Source organism: Rhinopithecus roxellana, chromosome 13 (genome assembly GCF_007565055.1).
Source record: "Rhinopithecus roxellana isolate Shanxi Qingling chromosome 13, ASM756505v1, whole genome shotgun sequence".
Lineage (NCBI taxonomy): Eukaryota > Metazoa > Chordata > Mammalia > Primates > Cercopithecidae > Rhinopithecus > Rhinopithecus roxellana.
In genome coordinates this window covers 6,633,377-6,655,909 of record NC_044561.1, presented here as the reverse complement: position 1 = coordinate 6,655,909, position 22,533 = coordinate 6,633,377, and the positions used below count along the sequence as shown (strand labels likewise).

The window sequence follows — 22,533 nt, the reverse complement described above, 5'->3', positions numbered from 1 at the left end:
AAGGGCGGGGAGGGTGGGAGGGTCTCATGTGACCGACCTGTCATCTCCCAAAACAGAAACAAAACCCCAGCTGCCCCTCCGGGCCCAACAGACAGGCCCAGTTGGTGCACGTGTAAATGTCCCTGGAAACCACAGGGGACACTGCCGTGGCTTCTGGGTGAGGGCTCAAGTGCAAACGGCCCATGACCTCCCTTGTCCAGATGTGGACCGCCTCCTCTAGGAAGCCCGCCAGCCCCAGCAGGCAGTGCCCTCCCAGGGCAGGGCCTCACATCCCGGGAGGGTAAGTCCTCCTGAGGCCAAGTCCCAGCAGGGGGGCCAGCCCCTCCTGAGCACTGGGCGGCTGCAGGTGAGGGAGAGAAGGGCAGGACCCTTAGGGAGGCTCCACGGTGCCCGGCAGTGCTGAGATCTGCTGCCTCTGGGGCTTGGGCTGAAGAAGGGCTGAGGCCCTGGGGCTAATGTGAGGGCACTTGCCTGTGGCCACCCTGGCCCGGGCTACCCTAGGGCTGTATGGGGGCACCTAGGCCCACTCAGCAAAGCTGGGCTCCACCCCGTCTGTCCAGAACAGGCCGTGGAGGGCGACAGGGCCGTGCCCGTGGCCTCCCCTTGGCTGCCTGCCCATCCTCAGGCCCCTCTGCCTCATATCCCACTTCCACCCTCCACCTCCCCAGCATGAGGCAGGGTGGGGAGGGGTGCGGGTAGGGGTTCGGAGTGGCATACCACCGCACACACGAGGGAAGAAGAGTCGCTCAGTGTGTGGGTTTCCACGGCTGCCGTAACAAATCACCCCTAACTTGGTGGCTGAAAACAACTCAAATTTGTTCCCTTATGGTTCTGAGGTTGGAAGTTCTTTTTTTCTGTTTTTTTTTGAGATGGAGCCTCGTTTTGGCGCCCAGGCTGGAGTGCAGCGGTGCAATCAGTACAATCTTAGCTCACTGCAACCTCTGCCTCTCAGGCTCAAGCGATTCTCCTGCTTCAGCCTCCAGAGGACCTGGGATTATAGGTGTGCGCCACCACACCCGGCTAATTTTTGTATTTTGAGTAGAGATGGGGTTCCACCATGTTGGCCAGGCTGATCTCGAACTCCTGACCTCAGGTGATTCGCCTGCATTTGCTTTCCAAAGTGCTGAGATTACAGGTGTGAGCCACTGCACCTGGCCTGGACGTTCTAAATCCACTTTCCTGGACTAAAATCAAGGTGTTGGTGGGGCTGTTCCTTCTGGACGCTCGGGTTGGGGGAGAAATATCTGCCTTTTCCATCTCCCAGAGGTGCCCACATTCTTCGGCTCAGGGCCCTTTCCTCCATTTTCACAGCTAGCAGTGTGACACTTTCTAAGCTCTCTGAGTCCGTCACTGCATCCCTGTCCCTTTTACCCCTGCCTCTCCCTCACACAGACCCTTGTGATTACAAAGTCCTTTTCAACACATAAAGCCTCACAGTCACAGGTTCTGGGAACTAGGGCAAGAGATCTGCCCAGGCTGCTTCCGACGGGCAGGGAGCTTGGGACCTAGAGCAAGCAGGCAGGGGGTGGTGGGGAGCCACAGGCAGGGGTGGTGGGGAGCCAGACACAGGCCCCCTCACTGCGACCAGGCCCCAATCCAGCCTGGAGGCTTCAGCCAACAAACATCCTCTGGCCTTCAGAGACCCCCATGAGCACGTGCTTCCAGTGAGACCTAGGTTGAATCCCAGCTTCCGCCCCAACTCACTGCGTGAACCTGGGCAGTCCTTGTACTGCTTTTTTTTTTTCTTTTTTCTGAGACAGAGTCTCACTCTGTCCCCCAGGCTGGAGTGCAACGGCACAATCTTAGCTCACTACAACCTCCACCTCCCAGGTTCAAGCGATTGTCCTGCCTCAGCCTCCCGAGTAGCTGGGACTATGGGCGCCCGCCACCACAACGGGCTAATTTTTTTTTTTTATTTTTAGTAGAGACGGGGTTTCACCATGCTGGCCAGGCTGATCGTGAACTCCTGACCTCAGGTGATCCACCCGCCTCGGCCTCCCAAAGTGCTGGGATTACAAGTGTGAGCCACCTCGCTTGACCTCCCTATACCATTCTGAGCCTCAGTTTGCTCATCTGCAAAATGGGAGTATTGAGCTCACCTTAAAGGTTGCTGTGGGGAATGAAAGTTCATCCACAGGGCCCAGTAAGGTCGGGGTGTAGGTAGTACCACTGCTGTGTAATGGGGAGCACAGTGTTGCTGGGGGAGACATGGGTGCAGGGTTGGGGGAGGTGGCTGGAGTGGTCACAGCCTCAGCTGGTTCCTGTCCAGGACTAGGGAGTGCAGACAAGGTCCTATAGGGCCCTGCCCTTGTACTCCCACCCTAGCTATGGAAGCCAGCTCTTGCCATCAACACCCACCTCACCCTGGCCCCAGCCGGAACGTGAACCCACATGTGTCCCTGTGTCCTGGCCCCATGTTAGACCTGGGTTCAGACCCCAGACCCTGACATTAGCAGGCGATCTTGAGTCCCTTTTCTCCTCTGGCATTAGTTTCCCTATTTGTTTTCTGTGTTGTAGTCTCGCTCTGTCTCCCAGGCTGGAGTGCAGTGGCGTGGTCTCGACTTACTGCAACCTCCCTCTCCCGGGTTCAAGCGATTCTCCTGCCTCAGCCTCCCGAGTAGCTGGGATTACAGGCATGAGCCACCACGTCCGGCCAGATTTCCCCATTTGTAGGCTGAAGACAGTCACCCTAGCTTTGGAGGTGGATTCGTGCGGAGTGAGTGAGAAGTGAGTCATCACCAGCCCTGCACCAGGCTGGCATCTTGGGGCCACGCACTACTCCTGCCTGCCTGGGCCTCCACTTCAAGGGGGAGGTAGGCCTGGCTCTCTAAAGCCTCAAGCATTTGGGAGACACAGGCCTGGCAAGGAGGAAGTGTCCCATCACGGTTGAGGCCCTTTGGCCCAAACACACAGAGGGGTCTGTGTTGGGGTGGACTGCAGGGGTGGGGCTTGGGGAGCTCCTCCCACCCCCAGCTGGGGTCTCCTGCAGTGGTCTGCCCTGCTGGGGATCCTCAGACAGAGGTGAGGGCAACTGGCGGGGCACTGACTCAGAGGGCTTGGGCAACCCCACGTGCCCTCATGGTCCGGTGGGGCACTGGCTCAGAGGGCTTGGTACCCCCACGTGCCCTCATGTCCTGGCGGGGCACTGGCTCAGAGGGCTTGGTACCCTCACGTGCCCTCATGGCATTTTGGGGCCCGCTCTGGATCTAGGGCATCTTCTGAAAGTTTCTCTAGAGCCTCTGGGGCTGGGGGAGGCAGGAGGGGATGGCAAGATGTATCCCTGCCAGGAGGCATAGGCTGGGGCCAGGCCTAGGGCACAAGCACAGAGTCCTAAGAGGGCATGCCGGCGGCTGGGGCCTAGTCAGGGATCACTGGGCCGCCTGCCCCTGCCGGAGCCTCCAAGCAGGGCACCCTCATGCCCCCGCTCCTCAGGCTGGCGTACAGGCCCTCCTCCACACGGGCCCTCCCCAGGACTACTTCAGCTCTGCCTGCAGGGCACGCCCCAGTGGCCACTCCCATCCCACCGCCTCCTCCAGTGGGAAGATGTGAAAGCACAACTTGGCCCCACAACCCAAGAGCATGACCTTCATGGCTGGAGGCCCTGCAGGGGCACAGGGGCCAGACCCAGGGCAGAGGGAAGTGGAGCTGCCGGGGAGCTAGCAGGGAATAGGGACCAGGGGCCCTTGAGGAGGGAGGAAGGAAGGAAGGGAATAAGGATGGGGGTGCCAGGGGTGTGGCACGTCAGCCTTCATGTCTTTATCTGTCACCCCACTGGGAGAGTCTGATGGGGACACATCTCTGCAGCATTCGCAATGGGTAGCAGACCTATCACAGGCTAGAGGCAAAATGGGACCAATAAATAAGGAGTGGGCACTCAGGAAACCACCTCTGCAGTCCTGGTTTATGTTGCTTAAGGGAGGTCCAGCTGGCAGGCCAGCCTGGCATCCACAGCTCCCTTACAAACACTTCCTGGGCCCAGTGCAGTGGCTTATTCCTATAATTCCAGCACTGTGGGGGACCGAGGCAGGTGGATTGCTTGAGCTCAGGAGTTCGAGATCAGCCTGGGCAATATGGCGAAACCCTATCTTCACCAAAAATACAAAAAAAAAAAAAAAAAAAAAAAAATTTAGCTGGGGTGATGGCACACACCTGTAGCTACTTGGGAGGCTGAGGTGGGAGGATCGCTGGAGCCTGGGAAGTCAAGGCTGCCTGAGCCATGACTGTGCCACTGTACTCCAGCCCAGGTGACAGAGCAAGACCCTCTCTCAAAAGAGAAAAACCAAACATTTCCTGCACACCTACAGAATCAACCTCCATGGAGGAAAGAACGGAAGGCAGACCCCCAGTGAAACGCTCAGCACCCCAGTGCCCCTGGTTTGCCTTCTTCCCAGCACCAAGCCCACCTGCACTTACTTGCCTCCTCGTTTATTTACCAATGCCTCCCTCTGGGAACTCTAAGCTCCAGGAGGCTGTTCTCTGCTGAATTGATATCCTGAGCAGCCCAGTGCCAGCACAGTCAATGAATGAATGAATCAATCAATCAATGACTTGGATTCAGTTCTCATGACACAGCAAGCCTTACACTATGGAAACAGGTTCTTTGCAGCGGTATTTAATTAAGGATCTGGACATGGTCTTTAATTAAGGATGGGCCCTAAATCCAATAACTAGTGTTTTTACAAGAGAAAGGAGAGGGAACCCAGTGCGGTGGCTCACGCCTGCAATCCCAGCACTTCTGGAGGCCCAGGCAGGCGGATCACCTGAGGTCAGGAGTTCGAGACCAGCCTGGCCAACAAGGTGAAACCCTGTCTCTACTAAAAATACAAAAATTAGCTGGGCGTGGTGGTGGGAGCCTACATCCCAGCTATTCGGGAGGCTGAGGCAGGAGAATCGCGGGCGGAGAATGCAATGAGCCGAAATTGCACCACTGCACTCCAGCCTGGGTGACAGAGACTCTTATCTCAAAAAACAAAAACAAAAACAAAAATTAGCTGGGCATGGTGGTGCACACCTGTAATCCCAGCTACTCGGGAGGCTGAGACATGAGAATCACTCGAACCCAGGAGGCAGAGGTTGCAGTGAGCTGAGATTGTGCCACTGCACTCCAGCCTGGGCGACAGAGCAAGATTCTATCTCAAAAATAAAAGAGGCCAGGCACGGTGGTTCACACCTGTAATCCCAGCACTTTGGGAGGCCGAGGCGGGTGGATCACCTGAGGTAAGGAGTTTGAGACCAGCCTGACCAACATGGTAAAACCCCGTCTCTACTAAAAGCACAAAAAATTAGCTGGGCGTGATGGTGGGCACCTGTAATCTCAGCGACTCTGGAGGCTGAGGCAGGAGAATTGCTTGAACCCGGAAGGCAGAGGCTGCAGTGAGCTGAGACTGCACCATTGCACTCCAGCCTGGGCAATAACAATGAAACTCCGTCTCAAGAAAGAAAAAAAAAAAAAAAAGAGAAAGAGATAGGAGAGGGAGACTTGGACATGGAAATGAAAGCCATGGGGAGGTACATATCGGAGAGATACAGCCACAAGCCAAAGAGCCACCAGAAGCTGCAAGAAGCAGGGAAGGCTCCTCCCCTAGAGCCTCTGGTGGTAGTGACACCTGGACTTCCAGCTTCCGGCTCCAGAACTGTGAGGGAACAAATTTCTGCTGTTTCAGGTCATCGAGTTTGTGATCTTTGTTACAGCAGCTCTGGGACGCTAATACAGTCACACAGATAAAAGGGGTGTGTACTGGACTCACAATGAGGAGTACAAGGCTTGGCAAGCCAGGCCCTGCAGAATGACACGCCTGTCCCGACCCTGCACAGACCTGTTGTCCTGGGGGACCCTGGCAGGGAGCACTGCTAGGAGCAGGAGCAGGCAGACAGGGACCAGAAGGGGTGCCCTGCCCCCTGCGGTTTCCACTCAGGGACTTGGCTGGGGAAGGCACTTTGCCTTCTCTTGGCTCCATCTCCCACATCTGCTGGGGAGGAGAGCCGGGGCGCAGGTCTGGGTGAACTGGGCAGGTCTCCTGGGTGCTCTCTCTGCCCTTTTGCGTCTCTCGGTGGGGGGTGCTGGTAATACCTCCCTCACTGGGCTAGGAGAGTGGCAAAGTCAGTTAAGTGCGGTGAATGGGTCTGGCCTGGGGCGTGGCACATAAAAGGAGTGCAGGAAATGGCTGTGTCCCTGCTGCCCGGGGCGGCGGGAGCTGACGCAGGCCTAAGGGCTGGGAGCCCTGGAGTCCTGAAGGTGCGGCGGGGAGGGGCTGGCATTTCTCTGTAATCCACCAGGCTGCTGAGTGAAATCTCGGGGGTGGGGGTGGGGATCGGGGGGGCTCAGGCAGCCTCTGCCTGCAAGGCCTCACTGAGCTCTGAGAAGACTCTTAAGACTCTGAGCCCACTCCAGGGTCACCCAAGGTGGGGTGATGGCAGTGTCTAAGCCCTCTGAGCCAGCAAACAGCCAGTGCCCCCACCTGTCTGGGGACCCGCAGCAGGACACCCCAACTCAGGGGTGGGAGGGAGCTCACCAAGTGGCTGTCAGTGGGTGCTCAGTAACTGGCTGACTCCTGTGGAGCCCTCCAAACGCCACCCCTACAGGGACACCCCGACACCCATCCCCTGCGTGAGTCTGGGCTTGAGTTGTGAGGTACAGAGGATCTACTACTATGTGTTAAGCACTGTGTTGAAGGCTTTATTTTGCATGTTCAAATTTCATCCCTACAACAGCCCCGTCAGGTGGGTACTGTCATGGGCCTGTTTTATGGATAAGGAAATTGAGGACCACAGAGGTTAAGTGACTTGCTCAAGACCACAGAGTAGGGAAGGGGCAGAGTTGGGATTTGAAATAAGTCTATTTAGCTCTTTCCTCTAAATCACGGCAGACAAACAAGGAGAAAGAGATGGCTTTCATCTCAATACTGGAGAAGGAGAACACTGCTTTTTTTTTTTTTTTGATAGGGTCTTGCTGTGTCACCCAGCAGTGGTGGCATCATGGTTCATGGCAGCCTCGACCTCCCTGGCTTAAGTAATCTTCCCATCTTGGCCTCCCAAAGTGCTAGGATTACAGGTGCGAGTCGCCGTGCCTGGTGGAGAACACAGCTCTTAAGACACTACGGAGTCGCTGGCTCAGTGAGATTTCCCAACAGGAGTCCTTCCTTCACTGTTCCCACACCAGCCCTCCCCACAGAGAGGAATGCGAATATCCACTGACAGGACAGGGAAACGGAGGCAGGCACTTGCCAGTCCTCTAGCAGTTTACAATTCAGAGACAGAAGACACCACGTTTGAAGAGGATCTCGCTGGCTCACAATGCATTCAATGAACTGAAAACAACGTGTGTCCAAGTGACAGCCGGGTTCCTGGTGGCCAAGACCACAGCCGGTGGAGCATCCTGGCAAGATTTCACTGCCAGGTGTGGGGGCGAGAGGGGCAGCGTCCACAGCCTCCCCCGAACAGCCTGCCTCACTTTCTCCTGCCTCTCATTTTCCTAGGGAGCAGAGACGCTGGCGAGTTCCACTAAATAAATCGTTTCTTTTTCGGATCCCAGCCTTGCTCCTCAAATAAAGCTGGGGAAAGGGGCTTCCCAGGCCCCTGCTTGTCTTGAAATGACCCCTGGAGGAGGGTCCTCTGAAGAATGCCTCGCAGCTGCCGCACCCCCTGCTGACAGCTGGAGGACAAGGGGCCTCTCCAGGGAAAGCCTAAGGGACCTTAAAGAGACACAGGAAGCCTGCGCGACCCACCCACTGAGCCCCGAGGCTCCTGTGCTCAACCGCAAAATGGGAAAAATACTTCCTGCTCCGTTAACCTCCCGGGTTGTCACGAGCACCGGAGTGGAGACGTGGAAAGACCCTGGGTGGGAGGCGGGCACGCGGGTTCCCGGCCCAACCCGCCGCCCACCCGCCGGGCGCTTCTGGGACAGCCCCGGGCGCTGGCGGGCCTCGCTCCCTTTCCTGGGTTCTGGAACCACGCTGCACTGAACTTTCCTCCAGGCCCGCACCACTCCGGCGGGGCAAGTTCTTTACAAACTGTGAAGCGCCGCGCCGCCTTCGGCACGGTTCCTGGCTCGGGGCGGCCCCTCGCCCGCGGACGGCTCGAGGGTCCTCTCCCCCGGCTCCGGGACCTCCAGCTGGCCGGGAGGGCGCGGCCTTACCTGTTCCAGGTGGCGTTGGCGCAGGCCCGGCGCTGCTGCGTGCCCCGCTCGTCCGCGGCGGCGGCCGGCTCTCTCTTGCCCAGGTCACTGAGGCTGGGCGAACTCATGAACTTCAACCTGCGGAGAGTCCTCATGGTGACCCGGACCGGCCTGCGCTGCGCCCACGCGCGCCCCACGCCGTTCCCTGCGCCACGCCGCGCCAAGGGCCCCGGGCCGGCGCTGCGCCCTCTACGCGGAAACTCAGGCGAGAGCAGGAAGCCGAGCGGCCCTAAGGGGTCCCGCCCCGGCCCCGCGCCTCCGTCTCGGGTCCCGCGCCGGCCGCCCCGCCGGGTTAATCATTGCACAGAGCGACTCAGCGTGGAGCGCCAGGCGCGCGGCCAGCACGGACCCGGCGCAAACGGAGGCCGGGGGCGGGCCCAGGGGCGGGGGAGGGGGCGGGTCGCGGCGCCCCGGGGGGCGGGGCGGAGGGGGCGGGGCATCGCGGGCAGGGCGGGGCCTCAGGCGAGGGGTCGTGTACAAGAGGCGGAGCCGGCGTCTCCGCGGCCGCAGCTGCCGCGACGCCCCAATCGGTCTACCCTCTGGGGACGTGCTCGCCCTCCTCCCCTCTTCCGAGGGCCCCACGTGCCCACAGGAAACCAACACGCACGGGGCGCAGGACCCAAGCCCAAGCGCCCGCCCCCCGCCCGGCACTGCGGTCGCGCCCACACGATGTCCAGCGACCCCGGCCCCGGCGGTCTCTCCCTTACGTCCCTCCTCGCAAAGGCTGTGCCACAAAGGTGCCTCCGTACCCCTCACCTGAACACAGGCTCCCCCACCCACTTCTCATGAGGACTTTGGGTAGAGGCCTTCACTCCCCTCCAGGCACCTCGGCCCAAGAACCCACCCCACCCGGCCTCGGCCTAGACCCCCTTGGATGGGGACTTCAGCACTGCCTGGCTGCCTGGAGGATTTGCTGGATTGGCGGCTTGAAGAAGTAGAGGGTTTGCTCCTTATCCCCCACCCCCAGGTCTCTTGGATGGTAAAACCAAGCAGAGCTTCCCAAGTCTCTGTGGTGGGGGCAGAGTGATCCCAGTGAAGGCAGGGCACAGCTGGTGCTTCCTGCCTGCTTTGCAGAGCACTTTTAGATATCTGATCTCACATGAACTAACATGAACTACTTCCGTGAGGCAGAGGTTATTATTCTCCCCATTTTTCAGTTGAGGACATTGAGGCTCGCAGAGTGAAATAACTTGCCCAACATTGTGCAATCAACAAACGGCAAAGTTGGGCCTCACCACAGGGAGCGTCCAGCCCCTTGCATGGGGCCCTTCCCAGTCCCCAGCTTCTGGGATTCCCACAAGGCTCACCTGACCCCTCCATCAGATGGGGGGTGACAGCCACAGCTCCAGGAGCTGGGAAGGCCCCATATAAAATGTAAGAGAGAGGTGGTGGCTCATGCCTGTAATCCCAGCACTTTGGGAGGCCGAGGTGGGAGGATCACCTGGGGTCAGGAGTTCATGACCAGCTGGGTCAACATGGAGAAACCTCGTCTCTACAAAAAATACAAAAATTAGCCGGGCGTGGTGGCGCATGCCCATAATCCCAGCTACTCAGGAGGCTGAGGCAGGAGAATCACTTGAACCTGGGAGGCGGAGGTTGCGGAGAGCTGAGATTGCGCCATTGCCCTCCAGCCTGGGCAACAAGAGCAAAACTCCGTCTCAAAAAATAATAAAAATAAAAATAAAATAAATGTAAGAGAGCCTCGTGAAGAGTCTTTGTTTAGTGCAAATCAACCAGTGTCTCCTGGGCACCTCCTGTGTTCCAGACATAAACATAAATACCATTGTCTTTGGGAGACAGAGCCATAAACAGACAAACTTGCTCGTCAGTAAAGTGGAATGGACCGGTTCATCTCACAGGCAGCTGGGGGCCCACAGGCAGCAACAGGTGCTTTGTAAACTAACCGTCAAGTGCTGTACACGTTTTCTTTTTCTTTTTGAGACGGAGTCTCACTCTGTGGCCCAGGTTGAATGCAGTGGCACCATCGTGGTCACCGCAGCCTCTACCTCCTGGGTTCAGGCAACCCTCCCATGGTAGCCTCCTGAGTAGCTGGGACTACAAGACATGTGCCACCATGCCTGGCTAATTTTGTGTGTGTGTGATGGAGCTTTGCTCTTGTCGCCTGGGTTGGAGTGCAATGGTGCAATCATGCCTCACTGCAAACCTTCACCTCCTGGGTTCAAGCAATTCTCCTGCCTCAATCTCCTGAGTAGCTGAGATTACAGGCACCTGCCACCATGCCTGGCTAGTTTTTTTTATTTTTTTTATTTTTAGTAGAGACGGGGGTTTCACTATGTTGGCTAGGCTGGTCTCGAACTCCTGACCTCAGGTGATCCTCCCACCTCGGCCTCCCACAATGCTAGGATTACAGGTGTGAACCACCACACCCGGCTCCCTGGCCAATTAAAAAAACATTTTTTTTTAATAGAGACAGGGTCTTGCTATGTTGCCCAGGCTGGTCTCAAACTCCTGGACTCAAGCAATCCTCCCACTTTGGCCACACACAGTGTTAGGATTACAGGCATGAGCTACTGTGCCCAGCCCACGCTCTCAAACTTACAGGAACACTGTATCTTTTAGATCCCAAACCAAATTTCATAGCCAGACATGGATTTCCTACCTTATCACTGTAAAAAAACCAAAAACAACAACAACAAAAATATAAAAATACAAAGGCATGTACTGAATTGTCTCTGAAAAGAATTAAAACAGAGGATAAAGCCCAGATCCTTGACTCCTCGGAGGGGCCTTTGAGACCTGCTTGCCCTCCAGCTGCGGGTCCCTCCCTTGCGCTAGAACGTCTTTCAGAGAAGTTAGTTGCCCCTGTCTCTGACCGCCTTCACTCTCAGGCTCAGGGGTCGTCCTCTTGTCACCTGATGACTTTTTTTTTTTTTTTTTTTTGAGGAGGAGTCTCGCTCTGTCGCCCAGGCTGGAGTGCAGTGGCGTGATCTCGGCTCACTGCAAGCTTCGCCTCCTGGGTTCCCGCCATTCTCCCGCCTCAGCCTCCCAAGTAGCTGGGACTACAGGCGCCCGCCACCTCACCCGGCTAGTTTTTTGTATTTTTTTTAGTAGAGACGGGGTTTCACCGTGTTAGCCAGGAGGGTCTCGATCTCCTGACCTCGTGATCCACCCGCCTCGGCCTCCCAAAGTGCTGGGATTACAGGCTTGAGCCACCGCGCCCGGCCACCTGATGACTTTTTTTCCATCCTATGCCGTAAGCCAGGAGGGCTTGTTCACTGCTACAGTCCCCGTGCCTAGCACAGAGTGGGTGCTTCATAGATACTTGGTTTAATGGACGGATGAACATTTATCTCATAAGAATAAAGGATTACACTGGACCACATTGGTGAAAATGCCTCATAAAAGTGCTCAGGCTGGACAGATGTAAGGAAGAATCTCTGTCACGGCCACTGGTGTAAATGCAGCAAAGCAGAACCGCCGGGGATCCAGACGGGATGAAATGGTTTCCCACGCCGGAGGCAGGCTCTCGGGAGACGGCTTGCTTTGTGGGCTCAGCACAGCCTGGTCCCACGCTTGCTGACCGCTGGCAGGGCCTGGCTGGCTGGAGAGGCCAGCCCCAGAGAGGGAGGGAGGCCTGACTCCTTGGGATAAGAAATCAGAGAGAAATCGGCAGCCCGAGGTGGGAGGCAGGAGGAGGGAAACGGGGGGCGGGGGGGCGGGGGGGGGCTGGGAATGCCACAGGCGTCTGGGAGAAGCGGCCAGACAGAAATTCCGGAGGTGGGGATGGCTGAGGCATTTTAAAGATATCTTTAGAAAAGGCATCTCTAGTCAGCGTTAAGGAATTAGCTATAACCTCTCCCTGGCCCCAGCCACAGATGTGTAAAATCTGTCTACACCCAAGAGCCCAGTGCCAGGAGGACAGTGGAGGCCCAGGCAAAGGTGCCACTGCTCTGGGTTTGGGCCATGACAGGTAGAGAGGGCACAGCTGCGGGCTGCCCCTGGGGCCAGAAACCCCAGGCAGAGGCCAAGAGGGGACAGAGCTGTCACAAATCCTCAGAGCAGGGGGCAACTGGGGGACAAAGGGCCGAGTCCAGCCCCGAAGTGTGTTCTGTGTGGCCTGCAGTGTCGGAGGCAAAAAAAAAACCAAACTGCATGCGGCCAACATTTTACAACGGAGAGACTGACACAGAAACCTGGATTCCGGCCGCCCTGAAGCATCAGATGACAGTCTTGCTGGGCCTGCGTCCCACGTGACAGCTCCCACCCGGGTACTGCCCCTGCCAGCAGGCACGAGGGCTCCAGGTGCCCTCCTCTCCTCACCGGGCCCTCCTCTCACTTATGGGGCTTTCTGGGTCTGATGAGGGGCTGGGGGACCCAGCAATTGTATTGTGGAGGGGTGCCCTGTGCAGGGCTCATTTGAGTCTGAGACCAGGGAAGGGAAATGCCCCTCTGTTAAGGAAATGAGAGACAAAGGGACTCAGTCACACATCCCCCAAGCCACCAGAGCCACCCTCGCTCCAGACTCATTCATACATCCTCAAAGCCACCAGAGCCATTCCTGCTCCAGACTCATTCACACATCCCCAAAGCCAGCAGAGTGGCCCCCGCTCCAGACTCATTCACACATCCCCAAAGCCACCAGAGTGGCCCTCGCTCCAGGAAGTTGCCAGGCCAGACGTCCTCTCCTCCCCAGGACCCAAACTCATTCCAAACTCCCCCTGGCCAGCGGGGTGTCTGGAGCTGGTAGAGGACCCTGGTCACTGAGGGGGACCCTGATATCCTCAGAACTACCCTTCTGAAGGGCTTGCAACCCCTAAGCCTGGCTCAGCCCCAGCTGGACTCAGTTCCCATCCCCAGGGACGGGACTCTGAGCTCTAGTCCATTAGCACTACAAGTAACATCATGATCTCTGGGACACAGGCCAACCAAGGGGAGGAGACAGCACACCCCTGAAGGGGCCAGTTCGGGGCCCAGGGAGGGGTACTAGAGGCACGGTACAGGGGCAGCCATTAAACATACTGCCCCATCTCGTCCCCACAAGGCTGCCAAGTGGGAGACCAGTCCCATCTTACAGACAGAGAAACAGAGGCCCAGGGAGGCCAAGGCGTATGTCGGAGGTCAGAGTCAGCAAATGGCGGAGCGGAGGCTGCAGCCCTGTGGGCTGGTGGAGAGAGAGAGACAGCCTCCATCTCGCCCGCTGTCCCCGGGGCGCTGCCCTCAGCTGCTGACCTTAGCTGCCCACTTTCCCGGGGGCACTGCCTGCTCTGGAGGGGCACTTCCGTCCCCTGGTGGCGAAGCCTGGTGTTCCCTCAAAGCAGACCCGGCACTGCCTGCTCTGGAGGGGCACTTCCGCCCCCTGGTGGCGAAGCCTGGTGTTCCCTCAAAGCAGACCCGCAAGTCCCTTCTGCACCCTGCAGAGCAGCCTGGTCAGTCCCGGACACCTGGGAAGAGGCCTGGCAACGTGCTGGGCACGGAAAGCCATGGGGAGTTCCTGGCTCTGTCCCCACAGTCTCTGCCATATGGGCCCGTCCCGTCCCGTCCCTTCCCTGGGATGGGCGAGGAGGGTGACACCACTGCCCTATGAGGCACAGAAAAAATCCACACAGTCACAGGGGCATGCCAAGGGCTTGGGGACGGCTGCCAGGGTGCTTGCACGGCAGAAGGAGGTTCCTGAGATAGGGCCGTGACGCTGGGGGAGCCCAGGGTACTCACAGTGACTCCAGCACCAAATGGGATTAGGCGGTCATGGCCACAGCCCCTCTCTGTGCACCGATTCTCAGGGACCGTCCCAAGGCCACATGGCCAGTTAGTGCCCATGGCAGGATGGGTGTCGGGCCCGTCAGAAGCAACACGTGTTGTGTTTCACAAATTGGAGAATCCAACAGAGGCTCCCCTGTGGCAAGCCTGGGGTGGGCGCACCGACAGTAAAGGTGGGTGGGCCCCTCTCTCAAGTTCCTCCAGAAGAAATGTTCCCCTCTGGTGGCCTTGGAGCCAGGATCAACTGTTATTATTCCCATTTCATGGATGGAGAAACTGAGGCTACATGGGGAATACAGCAAGGGACAAGAAAGACACGGTTCTTGCCACCAGGAGGTTAGCCCACCATCCCATCCTAGCTCTGCCATCTAACGTGTTCATGCCCTGGCCGGGCATGGTGACTCATGCCTGTAATCCCAGCACTTTGGGAGGCCGAGGCAGGTGGATCACCTGAGGCTAGGAGTTGGAGACTATCCTGGCCAACATGGTGAAACCCTGTCTCTACTTAAAATACAAAAATTAGTCGGATATGGTGTAGTCCCAGCTACTACCTGTAGTCCCAGCTACTAGGGAGTAGCTGTAGTCCCCTAGTAGCTGGGAGCTGTAGTCCCAGCTACTATGGAGGCTGAGGCAGGAGAATCACTTGAACCCTGGAGGTAGAGGTTACAGTGAGCCAAAATCGTGCCATTGCACGCTAGCCTGGGCGACAGAGCAAGACTCTGTCTCAAAAAAAAAAAAAAAAAAAAAAAAAAAAAATCTGGGCATAGTGGCTCATGCCTATAATCCCAGCACTTTGGGAAGCTGAGGCGGGTGGATCACGATGAGGTCAGGAGATGGAGACCATCCTGGCTAATACGGTGAAACCTCGTCTCTACTAAAAATACAAAAAATTAGCTGGCATGGTGGTGCATGACAGCTACTCCGGAGGCTGAGGCAGGAGAATGGCTTGAACCTGGGAGGCAGAGGCTGCAGTAAGCCGAGATCGTGCCACTGCACTCCAGCCTGGGTGACAAAGTGAAACTCCGTCTCAAAAAAAAAAAAAATTATAAATATATATACTTATATATATATATATTTATGTCCTCCTTGCAGCCTTGAGGTCTGAAGATGGACCTTCTTCCCTAAGTCTTCTCTTGACCAGCTGAGCTACCAGGACTCCATCTGGGCCCTTGTGCACCCTGGTGGTCTGGTCCTGTGCACTCAATACACGTGCCCTCCTTTTGTTCTGGATTCCAGTTCTAGGGGCTGGGGAGGGGGCTCTGGCCAGCAGGTCCCTGGTCTTACTACACCAGACGTCACACATGTACCTGCATGAGATTCTCTCTCCAAGTCACCTTCCCACCTGTCAGCCAGGTCTTCAACACCAATCAGTTTCCAAAGTCTCTCTCAGGGCAAGTGTTTTAAAATCGGATTCTAGTCACTCAATAGGTGCTTCTGTGGTACAAGGAGGTAAAGGAGGTGACTGTCCAGGCTCAAGGATGGCACTGCAGAGAGAGCCAGGTTTTGGAATCTCCCAAACTGGGTCTGCCCTCAGCTCTGCCACCTCCTTTGTGTCAAAGTTGTCAGAATCAGCCGGACATGGTGGCTCACGCCTGTAATCCCAGCACTTTGGGAGGCCAAGGTGGGTGGATCACCTGAGGTCAGGAGTTCGAGACCAGCCTGGCTAACATGGTGAAACCCCATCTCTATTAAAAATACAAAAATTGGCCGGGCGCGGTGGCTCAAGCCTGTAATCCCAGCACTTTGGGAGGCTGAGACGGGCGAATCACGAGGTCAGGAGTTCGAGACCATCCTGGCTAACACGGTGAAACCCCGTCTCTACTAAAAAATACAAAAAGCTAGCCGGGCGAGGTGGCTGGCGCCTGTAGTCCTAGCTACTCGGGAGGCTGAGGCAGGAGAATGGCATAAACCCGGGAGGCGGAGCTTGCAGTGAGCTGAGATCCGGCCACTGCACTCCAGGCCGGGCGACAGAGCGAGACTCCGTCTCAAAAAAAAAAAAAAAAAAAAAAAAAAAAAATACAAAAATTAGCCATGTGTGGTGGTATGTGCCTGTAATCCAGCTACTCGGGAGGCTGAGGCAGGAAAATTGCTAAAGCCTGGGAGGCAGAGGTTTTAGTGAGCCGAGACTGTGCCATTGCACTCTAGCCTGGGCAACAGAGAGGGACTCTGTCTCAAAAAAAAAAAAAAAAAAAGTTGTCAGAATCAAAATGGAATCACTTGTGTTTAAAAAACCCTGACAGGCTGGGTGCACTTTGGGAGACCAAGATGGGTGGATCACTTGAGGTCAGGGGTTCGAGACCAGCCTAGTCAACACGGTGAAACCCCGTCTGTACTAAAAATACAAAAAGATTAGCTGGGCATGGTGGTGGGCACCTGTAATCCCAGATACTCAGGAGGCTGAGGCAAGAGAATCGCTTGAACCCGGGAGGCAGAGGTTGCAGTAAGCCCAGACTGGGCCACTGCACTCCAGCCTGGGCGGCAAGAGTGAAACTCTGTCTCAAAACAAAAACAAAAACAAAAAACAAACAAAGAAAACTCCTGAGAAATGGAGCCAGGAAAGGCCATGAAGAGAGGCTTCTTATATAAAAATGCCTGATAACAAGAATGATCACAAAAAGCTCTGTAAAACCACAACCTTGCACAAAGGCCATAGCAATCACACACCAAAATACCTCTGTGAGGACATCTGCTCAGCAACTGCCTGTCCAACCTCGGGCTGGTGCCGCCCTTGTTATTGATCCTTGTAGCCAGGGATATTTATCTCAAAACAATTATGTAATCCTCCCAATTTTTCCTTTAAAAACCTTTGTCTTTCTTTGTCCCTGAACACACACGTAGTTTACTGTGGCATGCAAATTCCCATTGCAATGCCTGATTCCTGAAGAAATATCATTTTCTTGTAGAGAGTCCCTCTGTCCTTGTTATTTTATTATTATTTTTTGAGACAGAGTCTTACTCTGTCGCCCAGGCTGGAGTGCAGGGGCACGATCTTGGCTCACTGCAACCTCTGCCTCCCAGGTTCAAGCGATTCTCCTGCCTCAGTCTCCTGAGTAGCTGGGATTACAGGCACCTGCCACCACACCTAGCTAATTTTTGTATTTTTAGTAGAGATGGGGTTTCACCATGTCGGCCAGGCTGGTTTTGAACTCCAGACCTCAAGTGATCTGCCTGCCTCAGCCTCTCAAAGTGCTAGGATTACAGGCATGAGTCACGGCGCCTGGCCACTGCTTGTTATTTAGGTTGATATCTGTAATACCTTCCCTGTCAAGCTTCAGTCTCTTTGTCCTTGGAGTGGGGAGATAAGACCACGTTCCTTCTGGGGTTAGTAAGCACTTATTATGGGCCAGGCATGGGGTATCCGCCCTTGAATTCCATAGCACTCGAAGGCAGGCAGCTACTCCCATCATCCTAGTTTACAGGTGGGTTAGTTGGGGCTCTGAAAGGTTAGGTGACTTACCCTAGGTCACATGACTGGGCCAGGATTCAAACTCAGGCAGGTGGGTGGGCTTCAGTGTGTCCTCCCTACACTAACGAGGACCATTCGTGTGTCTGCCAGCGACCCAGCACAGAGTGTCCGTGCATGGACAGCAGTCGCCTTTGCTTTTATTTTACTGTATTTTTTTTTGAGATGGAGTCTTGCTCTGTCACCCAGGCTGGAGTGCGGTAGCATGATCTCGGCTCACTACAACCTCTGCCTCCCAGGTTCAAGCGATCCTTTCACCTCAACCTCCCAAGTAGCTGTGACTACAGGTGCATGCCACCACACCCGGCTAATTTTTGTAGTTTTAGTAGAGACGGGGTTTCACCATGTTGGCCAGGATGTTCTCAAACTCCTGACCTCAAGTGATCTGCCCACCTCAGCCTCCCAAAGTCCTGGGATTACAGGCATGAGCCACCACACCTGGCCAGCAGCCACCTTTTCTTTAATCAACATTATGAATAGAGTGCGGGGGCAGGGGGTGGGCTGGGCCAGCACCACACAGGTGCCTGTCCCTCGAAGCTTCCTGTCCTGACAATGACCTGCTGGCCCTTCTCGGCCATCCTTGGGTATTCATTCAGACTGCGCAACTGCTGAATTGTGCCCTCCAAAGACACCGAAGTCCCAGCCCCTGGTACCTATGAATGTGACCATATTCGGACAGAGGGTGTTTGCAGATGTAATCAAATTGAGATGAGGTCATATTGGAGTATGTGGGCCCTAAATCCAGTGACTGATGTCCTTATAAGAAGACCATGTGGGCAGGGTGCAGTGGCTCACACCTGTAATCCCAGCACTTTGGGAGGCCGAGGTGGGTGTATCATTGAGACCATCCTGGCTAACATGGTGAAACCCCGTCTCTACTAAAAATAAAAAAAAAAAAAAAAAAAAAAAAAATAGCCCGGCGTGATGGCGGGCACCTGTAGTCCTAGCCACTCGGGAGGCTGAGGCAGGAGAATGGCGTGATCCTGGGAGGTGGAGCTTGCAGTGAGCTGAGTGAGCCACTGCACTCCAGCCTGGGCGACAGAGCGAGACTCCGTCTCAAAAAAAAAAAAAAAAAAAAAAAAAAAAAAGAAGAAGGCGGTCATGTGCAGCCACAGAGACCCAGAGGAGAGGGCCATGTGAGGACAGAGGCAGAGACTGGAGCGATGCGGCCACAAGCCAAAGCACACGGAGCCACCAGAAGCTGAAGCGACGAGGAAGGATTCTTGGTTCTGCTGACACCTTTTTTTTTTTTAGACAGGTCTTACTCTGTCACCCAGGCTGCAGCGCAGTGGTGTGATCATGGCTCACTGCAGCCTTGATCTCCTGGGTTCAGGTGATCCTCCCACCGCAGCCTCCCTGGTAGCTCGGACTACAGGCACACGCCACCACACCTGACCAGTTAGGACTTTTGGTAGAGACAGGGTCTTGCTAGGTTGCCAAGGCTGGTCTTGAACTCCTGGGATCGAGCAACCCAACCACCTTGGCCACCCAGGACACCTTGATGCAGACTTCCAGCCTCCAGAACTGTGAGAGGATGAAATTCCGTTATAAGCCACCTGGTTTATGGTCACTGGTTATATCAGTCCCAGGACACAAATAGGTTGCCTTTCCCCAAACAGAGCTCACTCCCCGCCAGGCTCTGGCTTTGACCTCCAGGAAACCCCATGTCCAGATGGGGAAAGGTCCCACCCTGACACTCAGCACACTGGAGACACCCTCATTCCCTCTCGCCCTGCTTTCTCCAGGGGAAAAAACAAACTCTGGGACACAGGCGCCGGGAGGAGTAACCATTGCAAAGGCATTCCAGCCTGGCAGCGTAACATCACACAGCTGTGCCTGGCCTGTACTGGGAGCCCGTGCACTTCCTAACCTTCGTGTTTGCAGCGTAACACTGCACAGCTGTGTCTGGCCCATGCTGGGAGCTCGTGCACTCCCTAACCTTTGTATTTGCAGCGTAACACTGCACAGCTGTGCCTGGCCCCGTGCTGGGTGCTTGTGTACTTCCTAACCTTCCTGTTTGCAGCCGCCCCGCCAGGCAGCCCCGGGGAACTTTCCCGCTCTGCATACTAGGAGACTGAGGCTCCTCAAGGCAGGCAGCAGAGCAGGATGGGCTCCTGGGCTGCACTCACAACCTGTACTCTTCCCCAGGCACCTTCTTGGCTGGCAGCCTTTTCTTAGAAGAATGTTGGATGGAAGGAATGCTGCTTGGGATGTCAGAGTTCACACTGCAACGTGAAGCCCTGCCTGACACAGCCCGGGAGGAGGAGCCCCAGGAGGAGGACACGGGTGTGGGCTTGGTGTGGGGTAAGGGCAGTGCTTTTTCACTCATTCTTTCATTGCTCTTCCAAACAGCCCTGGGAGGCAGGAATGACTATTCCCAGTCAGGAATTCAGATCTGACAGGGTAGGTAGGTAGGTAGGTAGGAAACAGCCCATCAAAACTTGGCCAGCGTTCCCGACAGCATAAATTGAGCCTACAGAGCCAACTGTGGAGGTGATGTCGGCTCCTCTGGACACTGGCAAGGCCCGGCTTCCCTTGTGGAGGAAGGGAGTTCACCCAGGGTGGCATCCACCAGCCATGCCCCCACTTCTGCTACCAAGGAATCCTCACCTGGGAAAAACTTGGTGGATTTCAGTGTCTTCTTTTTTTTTTTTTGAGATGGAGTCTCACTCCTATCGTGCAGGCTTGAGTACAGTGGTGCAATCTCGGCTCACTACAACCTCCACCTCCCAGGTTCAAGTGATTCTCCTTCGTCAGCCTCCTGAGTAGCTGGGATTACAGGCATGCACCACCATGCCTGGCTAATTTTTGTGTTTTTAGTAGAGATGGGGTTTCGCCATGTTGGCCAGGCTGGTCTTGAACTCCTGACCTCAGGTGATCCACCCACCTCAACCTCCCAAAGTGCTGGGATTACAGGCGTGAGCCACCGCGCCCGGCCAGCTTGGATCATTCTAATCTCTCTTAAATGAAGGAGAAAACACTGCCGAGAGCCTCTGGAAAGGCTTGGTGGGCGGCAGGGGCGCTGGAGGGGTCCCAACTCTTCATGGGGGCAGGAGGAGTCAGCTCCAGGTGTGCCAGGGGCACCGAGTCTAGGGCAGGGTCCCTCCCCATCACTGAGTACGTGCTGTGCCCAGCCCAGGCCACGGCCTCCCCACCACAACCCCTCCAGATGGGTGGCCTCTTCTCCATGCCACCGAGGTTGACGCCGAGGTTCTGAGTCCTGAAGTCACCTGCAGGGTCACAGGCTGGTGAGGGGCAGGGCCAGGACCAACCTCAGAATCCCCCTTTCCAGGCCCCGGTTTTCTCTACCCAAAACCTCCTGGAAGCAGCCCAGATCTTCCCACTTGAAGCCTGGGCTGGGGCTCACCGTTCCTCTGCCCTCTTAGCCCCTGCCCACAGCCTGCCCACCCCCCCCACCACACAGCCCTCGAGGGCTCAGGACTCTCCTGCCTCCCCGCCCCAGGAATCCACCTTCCCGAGGCTGCCAGCACATTCACTTGGACACCCAGGATGCCTCTGCCCCGGCTGCTCAGAGGCGTCGGACGAGGCCCTCTGCCTGCAGGATAAATTCCAGATTTCCAAGCCTGGCATCCAAGACCCTCCAGTCTGAGCACAGTCTTCCACTCCTTCCGATTCTGCTTCATCTCCCACCACGCCCTGCCAGGCCCCTCTCCCACTACCCCCCGAACCAGGAGACAAAATGCCCACTTGCTGCCTAGAAGATCCGGGCCTTTCCCCAGGCTCTGCCTCTGCCCGGGATGCCCTGCTCCTCTTCCTCTGGCTGGGTTATTTTTTCAGCGATAATAATAACAATGGGTAGTAAAGTGTGACTCAGAGCACGGGCTGTGCAGCCAGAGGATCTCAGCTTCTCTACTTAATAGATGTCGACCTTGGGCTGATTCCCTCTGCTTAACTGTGCCTCAGTTTCCTCATCTGTGAAATGAGAATCCTCATCACATCTCCCTCCCTGGGTAACCACAGGCTCTAAACGTATTCAGAGCTGCAGGTGCTTGCTCAGCCTTGGCCGTGACAGTGAGCTGGCCCACCTCCTCCTCCAAGGTGGCCTCGGGCCCCGCCATGCCCAGTTGTCAGGTTCCCCCCACCCCCACCATGCAATCCTTTCTCTCCTTCACCCAACTTAGCCAACAGTCCCTGACCCTCCTCCCTCCCCCTGCCTTGTGTCAAGGTCTCAGACTGTGCTTGTCTCCTCCATTGGACCGGGAGCTCAGGTCAATGTTCAGGCACAGGTCAACATCCAGTGGACATTCATCTACCCACACAGAGCTGGGGATCCTTGATCCGGGGCTTCCTCTCCTTGGGGCTCTGTCTGCCCACAGGGCCTCCTCTTTCCTTCCTGGCCTTCTGGTCACCTGCGCCCCCATCCCTGACTTCTGCAGCCTGCCCCCTCCCCCATCCTCCTGGGGCCTTGGTGCTCAGGTGCCACTTCCCTCCTCTGTAAGCTCAGTCTCACCCTCTCCTGTCAGACCCATGCTGCCCCCGCCCTCTGGACCACAAAACCACCTTTGGCCAGCACTGCCTTCTCCTGCTCCCTCTTAGAGCAAAACTCTGGGATGAAGCAGGGCATGACGGTTCAAGCCTGTAATCCCAGCACTTTGGGAAGCCGAGGCGGGCAGATCACTTGCGGTCGGGAGTTCGAGACCAGCCTGACCAACAAGGTGAAATCCCGCCTCTACTAAAAATACAAAAATTAGCCCGGAGTGGTGGCGGGCGCCTGTAGTCCCAGCTACTCAGGAGGCTGAGACAGGAGAATAGCGTGAACCCGGGAGGCGGAGGTTGCAGTGAGCTGAGATCCGGCCACTGCACTCCAGCCTGGGTGATGGGACGAGACTCCGTCTCAAAACAAAACAAAACCAAACCAAACCTCAGAAATTAGGTGAATGTGTGGCAGCCTTGTGGGGGTGGAGAGAGGGTGTTGAGACAGAGGGTTTATTAAATTGTGATAGCAGCCAGGAGATCAGGCGCAGAGCAACCAGGATGCTGGGAGGTGAAACTGAATTCTCCACAGAATACCAGAGGGCTTGAGGGGCTGCGACCTTAATAAAATGTAGCCTAGAAACAAATCTACCCACTGACAATAAGAGATGACAAGAAAACTTGTCTGACTCCTTCTAAGCTTGAGGTAGGAAAAAGTGTGCAGTTCTCCTGAGAGCCTTTAGCC

At 56.1% G+C, this 22,533-nt stretch overlaps 1 protein-coding gene across 4 annotated transcripts in view; it reads right to left on the bottom strand.

The window, feature by feature from the left end:
• The window catches only part of PRR5 (proline rich 5), a 70,586-nt gene that overhangs the window by 29,001 nt on the left and 19,052 nt on the right, over nucleotides 1-22,533 (bottom strand). For 2 of the 4 annotated variants that reach the window (XM_010368824.2, XM_010368752.1), the window contains exon 2: nucleotides 8,135-8,251. In XM_010368824.2, the coding sequence (XP_010367126.1) occupies nucleotides 8,135-8,241 (107 nt within the window). In that variant the 5' untranslated portion in view covers nucleotides 8,242-8,251. Of the gene's footprint in view, nucleotides 1-8,134; nucleotides 8,542-22,533 lie in introns of those variants that run through there. The other 2 variants (XM_010368684.2, XM_030914593.1) reach the window with 2 other exon arrangements.